This window comes from Molossus molossus, unplaced genomic scaffold (assembly GCF_014108415.1).
Source record: "Molossus molossus isolate mMolMol1 unplaced genomic scaffold, mMolMol1.p scaffold_m16_p_5, whole genome shotgun sequence".
In the NCBI taxonomy this organism is placed as follows: domain Eukaryota; kingdom Metazoa; phylum Chordata; class Mammalia; order Chiroptera; family Molossidae; genus Molossus; species Molossus molossus.
Window position 1 is genome coordinate 33943290 of NW_023425388.1, and position 20364 is coordinate 33963653.

General features: G+C 33.1%; 1 protein-coding gene across 1 annotated transcript; it reads right to left on the bottom strand.

Annotated features, from left to right (window-relative positions):
* Positions 1-11498: 11498 nt before the first annotated feature.
* Positions 11499-19698, bottom strand: LOC118616912 (tubulin alpha chain-like). Its single transcript, XM_036242484.1, is given in 2 exon segments — positions 11499-12317; positions 19672-19698. Coding segments are annotated over 2 exon segments (846 nt in total).
* Positions 19699-20364: the final 666 nt, after the last annotated feature.

Sequence of the window (20364 nt, forward strand, 5' to 3'; positions counted from 1 at the left end):
CTGGGAGTGAATAAACATTCACTAAATGTAAAAAATCACAAGAAAATGCTTCAAACAAGGTAACAGAAATGTCCAGATGAACACAATATTGCTTCAATGTCCACATTTCTTAAGTAAATGAAACAATGAAATGGAAGAAAATATCTAACTTCTCTACCTTGAAAGTTGACTAAACAGATTATGTATGTGCATATGTATTATGAACATATATATTATAATATAGCAAATAAAGATAATATAAACATCACAATAAATATAACTATAACATTTTAAATGCAACATACACAAAATATAAATGTGGATTTCTGCAATTTATAAATTAATTAAAAATATAAATATATATAATTGTTTATATTTTGTATTATACTATATTATATATGGACTATTCTGAAGGTAAATGTTTTATATAATTAATTATTTTATAATTCTATTCATATATATTAACTATTCCTAAGGCATAAATTGCTATAAAATATAAGGAATCCTTATTAAGTTTTTCTGTGAATTTAAAGGAGTCAATTATTTTTAATCAGGAGCATACCTGATTGTTTTCTAACCAGAAAGTAAAATTGGTCATGTAGATTTAAAGAAAAATCAAATTAAAATAATACCCTTTTTCCCAATGGTTTACCAGTAGATTCCTTTATGTGCTTATAATTACCAGTGTAGAAAACTGCAGGGTATATGAGGCCCTGTTATATTCATTTGCACAGACAACTATCTCTTTAGAAGAATTTAATTATTAGGAATGAATGGAATGTTTCCAGGATGAAATCAAGACCCTTAGATTAGCCAAATTATAAAATATTAGATTTTTTTTTTACAAATTTTATAATGCCATAATAAACTTATTCTATGCAATTTTTTTCTGGTCATTTTCTTTCTGCAGAGACTTGTGAATTTGTCATCTAGATTTTTAATTTACATAATAGTTTTGAAAATAAGACCCAGTAGTTATTGATAAGAGTCCTGCACAGTGAACAGTGCCCTCAAATATAAAAGTCAACTTTCTATACCCGTTCTTCATGAACTCACTTTCTTAGTTTTATTGGACATGGGGATTGCTATATGCAGCTTATTAGGAAGAGGAATCCAAATATGCACAGAGTGTGGAAAAACAGACAAAATAAAGTCAATACAAGATGGTGGAAAGGGTTGATGGCCAGGCAACCTGAACTTTATCCCTACCAACTCATTATTAGAAAAGCAATCTTATATTGTTACTTAAAACTATTGTCTCCAGTTTTCACATTTATATAAAAAATGTTTTTACATTATTTGCCAAAAACATTTACTGAACAACAATCATTGTATGTTTTTAAAATGAAGTTATGGAGATTGCACAGAGTATTAAAAGTAACATGTACACACTGCCTATTGTAGAAGACAGACTTGTTGTTCATTGTAAATAAGCACAATACTGCAGAAGAATGTTCAAGGAAGAGCTCCGTTCCCACAGGAGAAAGTTTCATGCAGAAGTGCCTTTTAGCTGAGCTGGAAGAAGAGGCAGTGATGTATTGTTAGATTGTGATGATGACTTAGCACTCCAGGTGCAGTGATGAGCCTGCGCTAAGGCCTAGTAGAGAGAAAACCACCGTGTGTTGAGGACACAGAAGAAAGTCTGCAAAGGCCAAAGCAGAGAGAAAGAATTCTATGGATATTTTGTGGGGATGTATGGAAATAGTAAGTAGAGCGTAGGAAGAGTTGATGACTCTACAAAAATGATGTTGATTTTCAAATAAATTAACATGTCCCATTTTATAAGTGAAAACTTTATCAAATACTGTTAATTGGAGACGCACCAGTTTATTAATCCTGATGCAGAGCCATACATGCAGGCCTCTCACCAGCTGGGAGAGAAAATCAATTGCACTGAATGATTTTGTTCAGGATTTAAAGCAACTGAGTATTCTAATAGTTATCAATAAATACATTAACTTAATTTTTAAAGCAAATAAACTTACATTTCACTGTTATCTTTAAAAGAGGAGAACTTCATATGTATAATTTGGAGTGAACATAAGAATACTCATTTAAAATAAAAATCATATAAAATTTAATTTACATATTTTTTATTGCTTTTTTATCATGAGAAAAAAATTTAAAGAAAATAAAACATCTAATTTAGGATACTTTTGATAAACTAATATCTAGCAGAGGATATCACCTTTCAGAAATCATAAAGTTGACTAATATATATTGTAATCCATCATAAATGCATTGCAATTGTAAATGTCTGTACACTGCAAAGTACAAAGCAGTTGCATGTGTCTAGTTAAGTGGGTATGTAACATACTTATTATAAAGGGTACTACATGAGATATACATATATACATGCATATATATGTAAGCTATCTATTTCTAATGTATGGTTACAATTACAGGAAATAATTAAATAGTTTGGGGAAGATGAGGATTTGTGACATTGTGTTATCTGTGATATTTGATAATATTCTGCACAGAAAGAAAACATTTAATAATAATATTTTGTGACTTTGTTGTTGTTGTTGTAATTGACTTTTTTCTTATTTCTTATGGTGCTGTATGCTGGCAGACAGGGAACACCAATGAAACTGCTGGGATTGATACCTTTGCTTAACCACAAAGCATGGCTCATTATGATAGTGGAAAACAAGCACCTTCCAAGAAGATAAGTATCGTTAGTTAAATTTTAAAACTGCTTACAATATGTCATTGCAATACCATTGCAAAACCAAATGGTAGGTAAAAATAGTTGCTTGGACCCTAGGCAAAGAAACATTGTAAAAACTCCCATATTATAAGAACTATGCTCATCCAAAATATGGGAAATGTACTTTTGTTCATTTATAACTTCTGAGTTTGATGTGAAAACTTTGTTTAAACACCAGAGTGTTATGTGAACAACTTCAAAAGAATCGAAAGAGAAAATATATCTTAAGTGATCATTTGCTGAACTAAAGAACAATGAGAACAACCCTGGTTTCTAAGGCCTATTTCTATTAAAATATAATTACTTTCATCTGACTTTATCCATAGATGTTATAATGGATTCAGTCTTTAGTAAAAGGATTTTTAGTTCTCAATAAACTAAATTATAATGATGTATTTCTTTTTTCAAATTTTCTTTTATATTTTCACACAATTAGCTTATTATTCCAGCCTCTACTTTTGATATATGCTTAAAAAGCTATTTTAGAAATAATGATTTTCTGATATTTTGTTGTCTATTCTGACTTCATTTTGCTCCCCTTTTTTTTTTTCTGCAAACCGCAAATCATTTGCCTACTGTATTTCTCCTCATGAGAATAAATGGCAACTCTATTCTTCCATTGCTCAGAATAAAATTTCTGATGTCATTCTGATCTCTCTCTCTGTCATCTTCCTCTCTCTCTCTCTCTCTCTCTTTTTAAAAAAAATTTTTTTTTTATCCTCACCCGAGGACATTTTTCTACTTTTTGTTCAGATAGAGCGGGAGGGAGAGAGAGAGAGAGAAACATCGATGTGAAGGGACACATCGAGTGGCTGCCACCCTCACGACCAACCAGGGCCGGGGACAAACTGCAACCGAGGTACATGCCCTTAGTGGGAACCGAACCCGGGTCTCTCCGGACCGCAAGCCAAAGCTCTAACCGTTGAGCCAAACTGTCCAGGGCATCTTCCTCTCTCTTGCCCATACAAAAAGGTGGAGGCTTTCTTTGAAATTTTGTCAAAATGCAACTTCCTCAACTATACAGAGCATACACGTTTCCATAGCAGCCCTCTTTTATAATCTGGTCTCTCCACAACAAAACTTAAAATAAAATTCAACTGCCCAGCCGGTTGAGTATCGACCCATGCACCAAGAGGTCGCCAGTTCGATTCCCGGTCAGGGCACATGTCCAGGATGTGGACCTGATTCTCAGTGGGGGGGCATGCAGGAGGCAGCCAATTGATGTTCTCTCTCATTGATGCTTCTACTTCTCTCTCCCTCTCCTTCTCCCTTCCTCTCTCTCTAAAATCAGTAAAATTAAAAAAAAAAATTTTTTTTTAAAAGAGAATTTGGAAATCATCATTTCTATCCTTAGGGTAAGGATAGAAAAAAATGAACAAACTGAAAATCAATGACTCACTTTGGATTAATCAGAAAACTGATATCTTGGGAAATTCAACAGTGAAAACTCATGAAAGACAGGTGGATCCAGAGAGTCAAAGTCAAAATATGCTTAACTGATGGAAATCCAATTAAATGGTAAAATCAATAAATTTTTGGAGGCTGAATGTGAACCAGCCCTAGAAAGAGAAACTATGTCAGGTATATTTCAGATTCATTTCCATACCACTGCAGTAAAGCACCCGTCACAATAAAGTGAGTCGTAATCTTTTTGCAGTGGAGAGTTTTGCCTTCAATTTGTAAAAATGTCTGTGACGTCCAATAAAGTGAAACACAATAAAATAAGATATGGCTATATAGAGTTGAGCAGAAGAAATAGTTGATGTAATAATAACTGAGAATAATTCAAATTAATGACAGACACCAAACCACAGAACCAAGAAGCTTAGAGAATACTCAGCAGGCTAACCACCAAAAATATATATGCTCAAGCATGTTGTATTCAAACTGTAGAATAACAAAGGAAAGAGAAAAATCTTGAAAGAAGTCAGAGGAAAAACATACCTTACAAAACAAGGAAGAAAGATGAAAATTAAAATAGATTTCTGATAAGAAACTAAACAATCAAGAAGAACCTTAAGTGAAATATTTGATGTTCAAAAAATCTGAGAATTTTATACCCAGAAAATGATCCTTCAAATGTGGAGAAATAAAAAGTACCTCAGATAAATAAATAAGAGAATTTATCATCAGCAGAATTTCTCTGCAAAAAATATTAAAATGAGTTCTTCAGGGAGAAGAAAAATTATATTGATTAGAAACTCAAATCTATCAAAATAAAAAATACATAATTAGTGAAGGAATAATCGTGGGTCAAATAAAATATGTTAATTTTTTAATTTATAACTAACCTAATATGTAACTGTCCAATGTATTGGTGATTACAGCATATGGCAAAATAAGATGACTAACAATGCCACAAATAAAGGGAAGGGGGAATTGGGAGTACTGTAAGGTGCATACACTACATGTGAAGTGGTATAGTGTTATTTGAAGGTAAAACATAAATTAGTTAAAAACGTTATAGTGTGAACTTCAAGGAAACCATTAAAGGCAGAATTTCAAAGACTATAATCAATATGCTAAGATAGGAGAGAAAATGAAATTACAGAAAATGTTCAATTAAAACCAGAGAAGGCAACCTGGCCGGTGTGGCTAAGTGGATTGAGCATCTTCCCATGGACTGAGAGGTCCCAGTTCAATTCCCGGTCAGGGCACATACCCGGGTTGCAGGCTTGATTCCCAGTAGGGGGTGTGCAAGAGGCAGCCTATTGATGTTTCTCTCTCACATTGATGTTTCTATTTCTCTCTCTCTTTCTAAAAAATCAATAAAACATTAAAAAACAAAACAAACCAGAGAATGCAACGAAAGAAGAGAAATAAAGAAAAAAAATCAATAAATAGAATAAAAATTACACATATGGTAGGTGTTAATCTAATTATATTAACAATCATCTTTAAGGTGAATGATCTTTATACAATGAAAAGACCAACTATCAACATAGATTGAAAATAAAAAAAACAAGACCCAACTCAATGTTGTGTATTAAAAAATAACTTCAAATATCAACTCTAAGATACTTTAAAAATAAAAGGATGAAGAAATATATTCCATGGTAACATTCAGTGAAATTGTTAACTTTAAGAGACTACATAAATATGCTTCAATTTATATGAGATTCAGGAAAAGGGAAAACTTTAGATGTGAGAAATGTATCAGTGTTTTCCAATGAAGGAAGCATGATTGGATGAAACTCAGGGAATTTTCAGATGAAACTATCCTTTGTGATACAGTAATAATGAATACATGATCCTATATTTTTGTCTAGATTCATAATTTATTTTTTCTTTATTGATTTTAGAGAAAGGAAGGGAGAGGGAAAGAAAGATATAAACATCCATGAGAGAACATTGATTGACCACCTCCTGCATGCCCCCACTGGAGATCAGGCCCACAACCTGGGCATGTGCCCTGACCAGGAATCCAACCAGTGACCTCTTGGTGCATGGGTCGATGCTCAACCACTGAGCCACACCGGCTGGGCAGGACTCATAATTTTAAAGAATAAAGAATGAACCTTAATGTGTAGAAATATAAGGATTATTGTTTAGTAGGCCTGGAGATTCCAGAATGATATGCTTAAAGTTACAAATAATATAACTTTATTTAAACAATGTATAAAACAATCTCATTGAAGAAATGTGGGGGAAACTTGCTTGTCTAAAAAATTTTAGTATGGAATGGAAGCCCTAAGAATAAAGGCACAGGAAACTGTGCATAACATTGTACTCTAGTCAGTAAATTGTTTCCTATCAGTTAGTAATTCTGAAACCACTCTTGGAGTACACCTGAATTGAACATCATGAATGACGGATAGTTGGAGCCAACTTTCTCATACTTGGAGTTACAGATTAGCAAGGAGAGAAGGCCAGAGAATATTCCATTTTGGTAATGGTTTACCTTGTAAACATCAGTTTGAACTCATACTATTTTTAAATAGATACATATGGACACATAGAAATATTTAAAGATATACACATATTATACCTTTCTCTGTCTGACAAAAGGGTCTAGTAGCAAGGAAATGAATTAAGCCTCTTATATGACTAGTCAATTGAAGGAACCAAGGCTCTTTGGAGAAATGGCTGATTCAAAAAGTATAAGCTATTAATAATCCCATTTATAAATGTGCAGACATCTGTAATAGTGTCAAAAACAAAAATTTTTTAAAAAGCTTCTATAATAAAAAAACAAATAAACAAGAACTAATTTTATTTTCACCTCTCATCTCATATTAGTCCTTTACTAAACTTTTTTCAGCTTTATCATGACCTGTGGTTTATTGATTCATAAAGCACTCACCGTTAAATGAAAAAAAAAATTAGACTTTTCCTTTTTCAACACACACAGCATCCTCGAATGGTTTTTCTGATATTTGAAGAGATTTCTGACAGAATCACTAGTACTGACAGATGTAGTATATTACTGTTTCAGATTCTGCTGTGATTTATATTCACTTTAATTCAACCTTATTTTGACCTATGGTTAAAGTCTTAGAAATAAAATTCAATATTTTTCTTTAGATATATAATTTATTAACTGCCTTCAAACTCAGGGCAAGTTATTTGTTGGACTTGAATGCTGCTAGTCACGATCTTTTTGAGTTGCCATGATATGTGACTGAGGGAATGAGCAAAAAAGAAGAAGAAGAAGAAGAAGAAAACAGGGAGAGAAAGAACTCATGGAGAAAAGTGTGGTGATTGAGGTAGAGAAGGGAACATGGGAATAAATGTTCATGGAAAAAGTAAAATAAAATAAAGAAAAAAATAATTATTTTATGTCATAATACAGCCAAGGTACAACTTTAAATTAAAAGTAAAAGCATAAGAAAAGAGGAGACTGTTTTGTATTCACATTTTACATTTAATGAGGACCTATAGTATTCTAGGTAAAAAATTTAATTGCCTGTATTTATACTTAGTGTTCACTTTATCGTGGTATTTAAATCCTACTTAGGACAAGACCTTGTTAAAAATCCACGTTTTAGCCCTGGCCGGTTTGGCTCAGCGGTTGGAGCGTCGGCCTGCGGTCCTGAGAGACCCGGGTTTGGTTCCCGCTAAGGGCGTGTACCTCGGTTGCAGTTTGTCCCCGGCCCTGGTCGGTTGTGTGGGTGGCAGCCACTCGGTGTGTCCCTTTCACATCGATGTTTCTCTCTCTCTCTCTGTTCCTCTCTCTCCCCCCCGACTCTACCTGAACAAAAAGTGGAGGAGTGTCCTCGGGTGAGGATAAAAAAATAAAAAATAAATAAATAAATAAAAAATCCACGTTTTAGCTCTGACCTATGTTTCACAATGGTTAGAGCTGCAGCCTGCACTCAGAAGGGTGGCAGGTTCAAGTCCCAATCAAGAGCACCTGCCTGGGTTGCAGGTCAGATCCCAGCTGGTCAGGGCATGCAAGAGGAAACCAATGGTTGTGTCTCTCTCACATTGATGTTTCTCTCTGTCTCTCTCTCCCCCCTCCCTCCCTCCCTTTTACTTTCTCTAAAAATTTGAAAAAATATCCTTGACTGAGGATTAATAACAACAAAAGTCCATGTTGTGTCCAGGAGACTACTGTTAATGCTACACATAGAGTTATGAATCTTTAAGAATGTTAATTGGATTTTGTGTTATCAAAATAAAAACATTTTCACCTTTTTTCTAGCATGTATAAACAGCTATTACGTTGATTAATAAAACGACTCTTTTCCATTTAACTCCCACAAACTATATCTTATCTTAGATATAATTTAGACTGCTAGTTTATAGAAACAATTTCTTCAGTGCTCTTTGAAGGAATACTTAAACAGGGGGCAAAAAACTAACTGGTAAATTGTCTCCTTAACTTTCAATATCCTGAGAAAATTTTTCATATGAAACCTCTGAGATATATTTCTTTACAATTTTATAAAATGTAATGAATATGTGTCATCATACAAACAAACGTCCAACATCATTAAGCGCTCATAGTTTTAATTTTGATTTGCCAAATTGTTCTTTAGAAAGAAGTAATTAAATTCTGAGAATAACAAATTACCTTGAGTGGCTATTTCTGATTTATCTATGGAGACTTCCTTTTCAACAATAACATTTAAAATTATACTATGTCACCAATGATCATATCTGTCCCTTTAATAGTCACACATTTCTTTAGTAGCCCCTTAAAACACAAAACAAAATGAAAAAAGCAAATTTGAAGTCCACAAGTTGCTTGACCTCTAGGTTTTCATGAGTTTATACGATAGCTTTTCCTCATGTATTTCTAGATATCCCCAAGGGATATTTACATACTCTCTTTTTTGAATCATCATCTATTTTTATTTATATCATCAATAACTATTTTTATTGTAATTTTTTTCTTTTTATTAAATTTATTGGGGTAATATTGGTTAATACAATTATGTAGGTTTCAAGTGTACATTTCTGTAATTCATAATCTTCATAATGCTATGTGCTCACCACCCAAAGTCGAATCATCTTTATCACCATATATTTGACCCTCTTTACCCTTTACTATCCTCCTCCCCCTTCTCTCTGGTAACCACCATACTGTTGTCTGTATCTATGAGTTTTTGCTTATTTGTTTTTCTTGTACATATATATAATGGAATACTACTCAGCCATAAGAAAAGATAAAATAATGCCATTTTTAACAACGTGGATTGACCTTGAGAATTTCATGCTAAGCAAAATACATCGGACAGAAAAAAGTTAAGAACCATATGATTTCACTCATATGTGAACTATAAATCTGAAAGCAACAAATGAACAGAGAAGATATTTGCATATTCTACAACAATTTCCTGATTTTCTCTTGTCATATTACCCAGTCATCTAACCTGAAACAATCACTAGGTTTTACTGCAGATCACATTTTGCCAACTCATAACTGTCTTTCCAAACTGATAATATTTATTTTAAATGACCATTGTCTGAAGGCAGCAATATAACCAAAGGTATTACCAAAGATTTTGACATAGAAAGAAATTAGAATACATACAGAAGTTAAATTTAACAAGATATTTTTAATCAAGTCAGTGACTTGTTTGTCCTTATTCCAGAAAATAATCTTGATTTTACCTTCAAAGCAGTAACAGTCTCATTAAGAATTTATTTCCCACCAACAGTAATCTTTTCTAACAATACAAATTAAAACATTACGTGCCTTCAAATGAGAATTTGAACCAATTTACTTCTGGCAATTTTCAAACATATACAAAAATATTCACAATAATCTAATAAACTCCTTTTGTATCCATTACCCAGTATCAACAATGATCAGATCATAGTCAATCTTGTCTCATCTAAACCCAGACTTAACTCCCAATTGCAACTAACTACTAACAAGGTTATTTGAACCTAATATTAGACACAATATAATTTCATCCACTAAATTTTAGTTTGTATCTCTAAACAACAAATAAAAAAGTTAAATTTAACTTTTTAAAAAAGTTAAAGTTTAATCAGTTATAGAAATACTAACACTTACTTGATTTTGTTGATATTAAAATTGATGAAAAACTTTAGGTATGATTCTGATTTTATTCTTTGTTATAATTTTTCTACAGATTATTTCTTTGAATTAGAATATAAAAAGTTTACACATTGACATTTAGTATTGTCTGAGAATGCTTATTAATATGAAACAAATGAGATGTGTGTATTTATAATTTTAGAAAATTAAATTAATGAATATATTTTAATTTATGTTTCTACACTTTTTTCCTTTGAAATTATTTTTTGAAGAAACAGAATTGTTTATAGTAAAGAATTTTTCCCAGTTAAAATGTGCTTATTTCATCTAAGTGATAATGTTGTATATGCTATTCTGTATTATATATATATTTGAAATTGTTAGTTACATGTAGAAGCTTGATCCAATTCAGATTGGAATCTTTTTGCTACACCTATCATACTTTATATTATGCACTTCCATGAGGAGGCATATTAATGTCTGGTTGTCTTTCTTTTGGTTATGTTATTAAATAATGATGAACATACCACACTGATCCATTAATCACATTAAGATCGCAAAATGATAGAAAGATACTTCTCTCATTTCTTTTTTATTTATAAACTGGATTACATCTATAAATTAGAAACTTGAACTTGATGTTTGAATTACTCTGAAGTATAATTTTTAGATGAAAGGCAAGATAAGTTATTATAGTTATATAAATTGGTATATAATTGGTATATGATCCAAATGATGACATAAAGCAGAGAATAAAAGAAATTCATGCACTTACTCCTTTGTACCACTGTTATCCACTGCCTCTCAGGGAGATACTTGAAGTTGTTTACATGTTAATTTTTAATTTCTTCCTTATCAGTGCATCTTGATTTCTCTCTCTCTCTCTCTCTCTCTCCATATGTGTGTGTGTGTGTGTGTGTGTGTGTGTGTGTGTGTGTAGTTTTTAGAGTAGTTTATTTTTCATAGCAAAATTACTGAGTGGAACACAAAGAGTTTTCTTATACTTCCTTCTCTTAACCATAAAGAATCAGCTTCCCTCATCATCAACATCCTAAGCCAGAGTGGTTGGGACATTTATCACAGTTGACGAACCTACACTGACACATCATTATGACCTATGCTGTACTTTACATCTCCATGATTATTTGTAATGACCAATTTATACTTCATTTTTTTTTCTTTCTCAATGCCTTTACTTTTAAACATGAGGGGAAAATCTTATAGGTATACATGAAAAAGACAGACATAATCACAGGTAAAAGCAAAGAAAATCTAGCCAGAACACTTTAACACCTGTCAGCTGTTGAACCTGAAGTTCTGAGTATGATGTTACAGGGCTGGAAAGAATGGAAATTAGTATTTCTCTCCTTTTTCCTCACCCTCTCCTTCAACAGAATCCACACCAACCTCCTCATAATCCTTCTCAAGGGCAGCCATGTCCTCAAGGGCCTCAGAAAACTCTCCTTCCTCCATGCCCTCACCCACGTACCAGTGGACAAAGGCACGCTTGGCATACATCAGGTCAAACTTGTGGTCCAGGACAGCCCAGGCCTCAGCAATAGCCATGGTGTTGCTCAGAATGCACACAGCTTCCTGTACTTTGGCCAGGTCTTCACCAGGTACCACAGTGGGAGGCTGCTAATTAATGCCAACTTTGAAGCCAGTGGCACACCAGTCCACAAACGTTGTTGCACTTGGTCTTGATAATGGCAATGCAACATTGACATCTTTGGGGACCACATCACCACAGTGCAACAGGCAGCAAGCCATGTATTTACCATGGTGAGGGTCACATTTCACCATCTGGTTGGCTGGCTCAAAGAACGCACTGGTGATCTCTGCTACAGAAAGTTGTTCATGGTAGGCTTTCTCAGCAGGGATGACAGGGGCATATGTGGCCAGAGGGAAGTGGATGCAGGGATAAGTTACCAGATTGGTCTGGAATTCGGTCAGATCAACATTCAAGGCTCCATCAAACCTGAGGGAAGAGTGAGCAATGGAGGACACAATCTGGCTAATAAGGCAGTTAAGGTTAATGTAGGTTGGGAGCTCAATATCAAGGTTTCCAAGACAGATGTCATAGATGGCCTCATTGTCAACCATGAAGGCACAATCAGAGTGCTCCAAGGTGGTGTAGGTGGTGAGGATAGAGTTGTAGGCACTTCTTAATCCCTTCAACGTTTTATCGAGATGTCCCTCAAATCACCTCCCCTCTGGCAAACATTAGTCTGCTCTCTGTGTCTATGGCAGTCCATTTTTTTTTTTTTTTACACATTAAGTGTTTTCACAAAGCTTTTTCTATCTTCTGCTTAGAATCCCCATCTCTTTTCCTCTATCAAATACGTTTCTATATGCATTCAATTTCCTAGCTCAGTGCTGCCTTTGCAATTAGGACTTGCCAATTCTCAACTAGTCAAATCACTTGGGCTCTACATCACAATTTTTCCACCTTTCTAAAAATAGTATTTCTGTTTAAAGCTATTTGCCTGTTTGTATATTTCTTCCATTGAACTCATATTCAAGCAAAGAGAGGGTCGGTTTCATATTTAATACTCCATGGTCTATTAGAGTGCTTAATCTATAGCAGTTGCTCAATAAAGTCTTAAGGAATGAATGGATGCTCATTGAAAAATTCAAATTCAAGTAAGTAGTGTATTTCTGGACACAGTTTCAAACATGTAATTTACTGATCTCACTTACATTAGTTGTGATATTATACTTATTTGCCTGTTATGTGAACAAGTTTTAGCATAGCATTTTTCTTGATGTCATTTTCATAATGAATGGTACTTAGAAAATAATGGTTTGTTTTGTTTTTTTCAATTGCAGTTGACATTCAATATTATTTTATATTATTTTCAGGTGTTCAGCATAAGTGGTTCGACATATTTATAATTTATGAAGTGATCCTCCAATAATTCTGGTACCCACATAGCACTATACATAATTACAATATTATTGACTATATTCCCTTTAACCCCGTGACTATTTTATAACTACCAATTTATACTTCTTAAACCTTTCACGTTTTCCACCCAGCTCCCCAATCCCCCTCCCATCTGGCAACCATCAGTTTGTTTTCTGTATCTATGAGTTTGTTTCTGTTCTGTAAGTTCACATCTTTTGTTGTTTAGATTCTACATATAAGTGAAATCATATGTTATTTGTCTTTCTCTGACTCATTTCACATAGCTTACTGTTCTCTAGGTTGATCCATTAGAAAATGTTTGATATCAGTGTATTTCAATGATACAAGTGGCCAATAACACCTACTGTTGAAAGTACAAATGATCTTTTTATGCCAATAGGAGGCTGTCTTTCTTTTGCAGATGTTATGGAGAAGTGTGCCTTTTATTATGTAAAAGTATTTTATTTGTTCACAGCTGTAAGTATACATTTATTAAAAACTGTTACTGATATTTTTTAAAAGAAAAGCATAAGTTTATTATCAAAAATGGGAATATAGAATTTTAAATAGCTTTACATTTATTACACTTGTATATAAAGAATGATTTGAAAGAACAACCATTCCTTTGTGTGTGTATATGTCTATATCTGTATCTCTTACATTATGGACACATATACAAATGAATTCTGATTATAATGCATAAAATGATATTTGGAAAATTGAGTGAGGGGAAATGGTGAGATGTTGGTCTGAGGACACAACATTACAGGAAAAATAATAAGTTCTGGGGGTCTACTGTACAGCCTGGTAACTATAGTTAACAATAGGGATGCAGTCCAACTGAACCCAATACCCTGCCAAGATTGTGTTCACTACCCAAAGGTCCAGAGGCTCTCATTTTGAAGGCTTTGCAGTGTGGTAACATCAAATAACTATATGCTAGATGCATTATTTTATAAACTAAAGCCAATTATATGCACTGCCCCCAATAATTAGTAATATATGTTTATTATACAACTTGTTATAGAGTAACTAGGAAGGAAGTCACGACCTTTATAATTTTACCACTCAAAAGCCAATAATGAAATGTTTTGTTGTATAGCTTTCTGATCATTTTTAGTATAATAAAATATGCACAATGTAAATATACCCATTTAATCATTTTGAAGTGTATGGGGCGTGCTATTAAATGTATTTATGGTATTTTACAAACCTTCTCTTCTATCCATTTCTAGAACTCTTTCATCATCCCACACAGAAACTCTTTGCCTATTAAATAAACACTTTCATTTCCCCTTCTAGCCTTTGGCAGCTGCCAATCTGCACTCTGTCTCTATGGATTTGTATATTTCATAAAAATGGAATCAATAATAACAATGTGATATAATGTGCAGTATGGGGATCATAGTTATTAATACTGTATTGTATATTTGAAAGTTGCTAAGAAAGTAGATTTTATTTTATTTATTTTTTTATCCTCACCCTAGGATATTTTTTCCATTTTTTGTACAGATAGAGTGGGAGGGAGAGAGAGAAAGGGAGAGAGAGAGAGAAACATCGACGTGAAGGGACACATCGAGTGGCGGCCACCCGCACGACCAACCAGGGCCGGGGACAAACTGCAACCGAAGTACGTGCCCTTAGGGGGAACAGAACCCGGGTCTCTCCGGACTGCAGGCCGACGCTCTAACTGCTGAGCCAAACTGGCCAGGGCAGAAAGTAGATTTTAAAGTCCTCATCACAGAAAAATAATTGTAAATATGTATGGTGATGGATGTTAACTAGACTTACTGTGCTGATTATTTTACAATATATACAAACATCTAATCATTATTACGCCTAAAACTAATATAATGTTATATGTTAATTCTATCTACATAAGAAAGATAAAAATAATATAATATATGATATAAGTATAAGATCTAGGATCTAGATTCTATAATCTATAATATACAATATAACATATAGTTAACAATATTGTATTATATACTTAAATTTGCTAAAAATATAGGTCTTAAATATAATTTAAATATATTTATGAGAGATGATGAAGATGAAAAAAAGCAGTAGTATTCCAGTCAGAGTTCATTGTCTCAAAATAATGAAGAATGTGTTCATGAACAAAGGGGTAAGTGAAAGTAATCTTTATTTGAAAGATAGACTCTCTACAGCAGGGAGGGAACTCAAGTGGGTTACTGACAAGACTGTGTTGTGTAAGGGTAGATATATGCCTTACTAGATTCTGATTGGTCCTTTCAAGGAATTCTGCCTTAGCAACATCCATACATTTTAAAGCTTGTGTTTTCTGTCTGACTGGGTTCAGCCCTAGGTCATCTATAGGGACCTTAGTGGCTTCCCTTTTTTTGATAATTTCTACTTCTTCCAGACTATGAGTGAAGAGGAGTAGAATCACCCTTGGAGCAACCTTAGGCTTGCTTTTGGTTTCTCCCCCAAATCCAACTTTGGTTTCCCATAATCCTTGCTAAGGTAACCTGGCTTTCTGTGATAGAAATTCACTATAGTTTTGCCACAGAACTCATTCAGCAATCCTGTTGCCTTTGCCTTGCCTGAAACTAGCCTCTCTGTGTTTTTGTTTGATTGTTTTTATGTAATTGACCTGTGCTCCTTCCAGGAGCTTCTAATTTGCATGTCTATAAATGAGGGCTGGGAGAAGCTGGCCTTGGAGGCACAATATCCCATGTTGATTTTAGTTTTATTTTGAGATCTGTGGATATACTGTGTAAAGGGTCGCCTGCCTGTGTGCTGAGCTCTAAATCATTTCACATTTTCTATGTGTCTCAGCCTTCCCTTTCCATGGTCCTGTCCTTCACTGCCTAACCTGCCTCTATCTCCTCAAAGGTATTAACTAATCCTATTGTGTTAATCATAAATGATTGTATCAAATCATCACATTGTATACCTTAAGTTTTCACAGTGTTATATATCAATTACAATTCAATAAAGTTAGTAAAAAAATAATAATACATTTGCTACATGAACAAATTCTATTTATGTGAAGGTATAGAATACAGAATAGAAAAATCCATAGAGACTAAAAATAGATTAGTGGTGGTTTAGAGCTTGAAGAATGGAGGGATATGGGGAGTGACTGCTGATGTGTACAGAGTTTCTTTCTGGAGTAATTGTAGTATTCTAAAACAGTGGTGAGGTTTGCACAACTCAGTGAATATACGAAAGTTCAGTGATGCATTGTATTGCAAGTGAACTATATCACAATAAAATAGTTATTAAAAAAGGAAAATTAACTAATGTTTCAGACTTATTTAGACTAATAAATTATAATAAGTAACCAAGTCAGTTACGTTAAAATAAAATTTGTGTTTTTAAGTGCCATTGAGATGGAGTTTAATTTCTATTAAAAAAATAATAATTCTCTACCAATAGATAAAATAAAATATCCAGGAAAAAGAATGAAGTTTGCTGCAAATCAAATGGTTACAGACAGTTATTAATAATAATAATGAGACTTCTAAAAGAGGAGATTATGAACTCATGGGAAGTACCAAATGATTACCTAGTAAGAAGATTCAGCTAAATATGGCATATGACAACATATATTTTCTACATCTCCCTCTTAAAATCCCATAGATGAAGGTAATGTATTGTTTTAATGAACAGAGTTCCAATGGCAAAGTGCTTGAAATAAAAATCATCATAGATTCTGATAGACCTGAATTGAACTGACAAGAAGTATCAGACATAAAGTTTCATGAAATTAAACAAGACGGCCCCGAAGACTAATAGAGAACAACAGAGAGTTAAAGGAAAGAGAAAGGGATTACATCATTCTCTATATCGAGAGGTTGGCGACCTAATTCCTCCTAAAATTTTCTGCCCAACATAGTCTCGTAAATGAAAATATGCAGTACTCTTCATTTAAAAATCTGAACTATCCAAGATCTACAGATACCTATTCTTTGGAGATCACCCCAAAAAAGGGTCAGATCCTTGTTAAGGCACACTAGAGCAAAGCCCATCAGTGGACAGAACTTTTCCTGGAATTACACTTTCCAATATTTTTATTGATGACCCATTTTACCTTGAAAGAAACAATCATGCATTTTATTACACTTGAGGAAATTTTGAATGGAAACATAAGAAAGCAAAGTAGGCAGATAAAATTGTCTGGAGGACCACTGATAATTCAGAGCACGCAAGAAAATTTAAGACAATAGACAAACACTGCAAAGAATACGTTTAGATAGACATATTTCTTATATTACATCCATGCAGAGAAGAACAGTGTTTTCTAAACAAGATGTCGGCAAAGAACAAAATGCTTTAGGAAAAAGGACTGACAGCAGGTAATACAAGATACACATAGATAAAAGTAACACATAGATACAATCTGTACAGAAAAAAAATGTAAACATTAACAGTAAAATAAAGGAAATTATCAAAAAAGTTATGCAAAAGAATTTCCCAAAATTAAAAAATAAGGATTTTTAATTTGAAAGCATAAAGTATCAAAAAAGAATAAACATAAAACAATGAGAGAACATCCTAAAACTTCAACAGAGAAACCCACAGCCATATTTAGAGGAATAGTGAGAAATACAAATCATAATAACATTTATCTTCCAAATAACAATAGCAGATAATAGAATACATAGAATGATGAGGAAGCACTTTTTTTTTTTTTTCAGTATATATAACCAGTCAAGATATCAATCAGATGTGGGATTATAATGAAGGTATTTTCTTATATATAGATAATTTAAAATGCAATATTTCCAGAACCTTTCCATCATAAGCTCTTAGCAGACATGACCTAGCCAAAAGAGAGTGCAAGTCAGGGAAAAGAATATGTGGAAATCAGAAAAAAGTTTAATGAGTTATAACTAGTGAATACACTCATGTAATTAACACTCCAATCAAGACATAGAATATTTTCATCACCATTAGATGAGTGCACCTAGTGTGATAAAGGTGAAAACAAGTCTATGAGAGTGTGGCCAAACTACAGTGAAACAGGGAGACTGAGTAATTCAGGAAAAAAAAACCAAAAATTCAGGGTATAAATAATCACAGAAAGTCAGACTTTTGTGCAAAGCAGACAAACAAACAAATTTATATATTTTTTAAAGTATAAAAGAGCTAATAGGTCAAAATAAGAATTGGTCTTTGGTAAACTCCGCAGGTGAAGAATGAGGCAAGCACTAAAAAGAAGAAAACCAAAACATTGCAACAGTGCGTGCAAGGGAGAAAGAAGAATCATTATATACTACTTGGAGTTTATGCCCTGAGAGTAATTACAGGCTCAATTTAAACGTGCAATGTTATTAAAAAGTGATCTGAGAGAAGTGTACTGTGTTGGAATAAGGAAGCTGAATGTTGTTCTGTAATAAATAAATCATAAAATATCTATATAAAATATTATTTAGAAATATCAAGAAAGATACTGGAATAAATGGATAACATAATTAGTAGTTGTGTTTTGTCACAGTAGAACTGAGAACACAGAGGGATGAGTTATTTTTCTGTTAAGTATGTTATTGCATATACATATATATAAACAATTATATATATAAATTACACAATTATCTATCTATCATCTATCTATCTATCTATCATCTATCTATCTATCTATCTATCTATCTATCTATCTATCTATCATCTATCTATCTATCATCACTTCAATGAAAATAAAATTAGTATAGATTTATCTGGACAGTGATTTTCCAGCACGGTTGCTCGTATCAGAAAGCAGTCCAATTTGATGTTAGCAGAATTTTGAAATTTCAGACACTTTGGTTAATAACTTCCAGGTGCACCCATGACTTGCTTTCTTAGCATACCTGTCAATCTTAACATTATCAGTTTTGGTAGTCTCTTTCTCTCTACTTCAGTTCAGTCACAGTCTTCAGTGACTCACAAGTGTTAAAGAGAAAAGAACAAGGTATCTCTCGAGTACAATCATTGAACAACGTTAAAGAGTAATTTTTCTGTGGAATGCTATTAACATCAAACATCCTTGAAAAATATGTATTATTTCTTAAATGACATTCCTTGCTATTTAAATAACTAAAGGAGTAAGTGGTGAAAATTGCTTTCTTTAAAAAGTGATATTGCTGGGAAGTTTTTGAATATGTGTTTCCTGTTAAAATATTTGAATCAGATTGTATCTTGTAATTACTCATACTGAAAAACATCATCCATTCATACCAGAAAGCACAAATATAAATCAATCTATATTCACAAAACACAGAGATAAATCACTTGAAAGTCTGCGATTACAATGCAGGAGCATTTTTTTCTGACTTGGTGTCTAAATTCTCTCAGCAAGTAACAAGAACCCACGATGCTGTATTTTAACTGGAAATGCTATGCACAGTTGAGAGGCAAGCACAGTTCTATAATTACTAATAAATACACAAAACCAAAAGGTCTCAAATGATTTTACTGTAAATCATTAGCTGAATAAAGAAGAAAGTTGATACCATACATCAATAGAAAACAATAAAAGGAATATATTCTAGAGAGAATGGATTTGATTTGGTTTATGCTTATACAATTTGCCAGGTTGCATAAACTTATCCCATGATACAACACATGTGGCATGATGTGATTGAATCACTTATGTACCTCAGTGCTTACCTCCTGAAATTGCCATACAATCGACATTTTCAAATGAGGAGTTGACTATTTTCGCTACACATTTTAGTGCTAATTTCTTAGCCATTAAAAAAAAAAAGTATAACACTGAACTGTGTTAAAACTCTAAAACAAACATACATATATAAAGAACGTCTTCTGGCTCTCTATAAGGAGATGATCATTACGCTAATATTTTACAGGCTTTCTATAGAACATATTCTCAGATATTAATTCCAATGTTACATAAATATTTAGATATGAGGATGTTGTACACATACATGTGTTTAAATACAGTGATTTTACTCATATCTGATTCTTGTCATATGTATATTCCCTTTATTTGACAATGTAAAATCATGGCATTAAAGGGAAACCAAATAATCCCAAAAGATTAACAAAAATTTATTATAGAGAACAGACAAATTTTGGTGATGGAAAGAATGCTCTAAATTTTGGCATTAAAACCAAGGATTCATCCACATTACCATCCAAAATAAAGCATCTTGCCAACTACTCTAATAAACAAGTACCCTTGGAAAATCCAAGACATATACATATGCACTGAGAGAAATATGGGCTGCCAGACCTGCCTCACTCTAGCAACCTTGAGCACAGGGACATTAGGGCCACCTTACTTGGTCAAATATAACAGTCTTCTGTGCATTTCTTTACCCTGAAGAAACGGTGTATCTC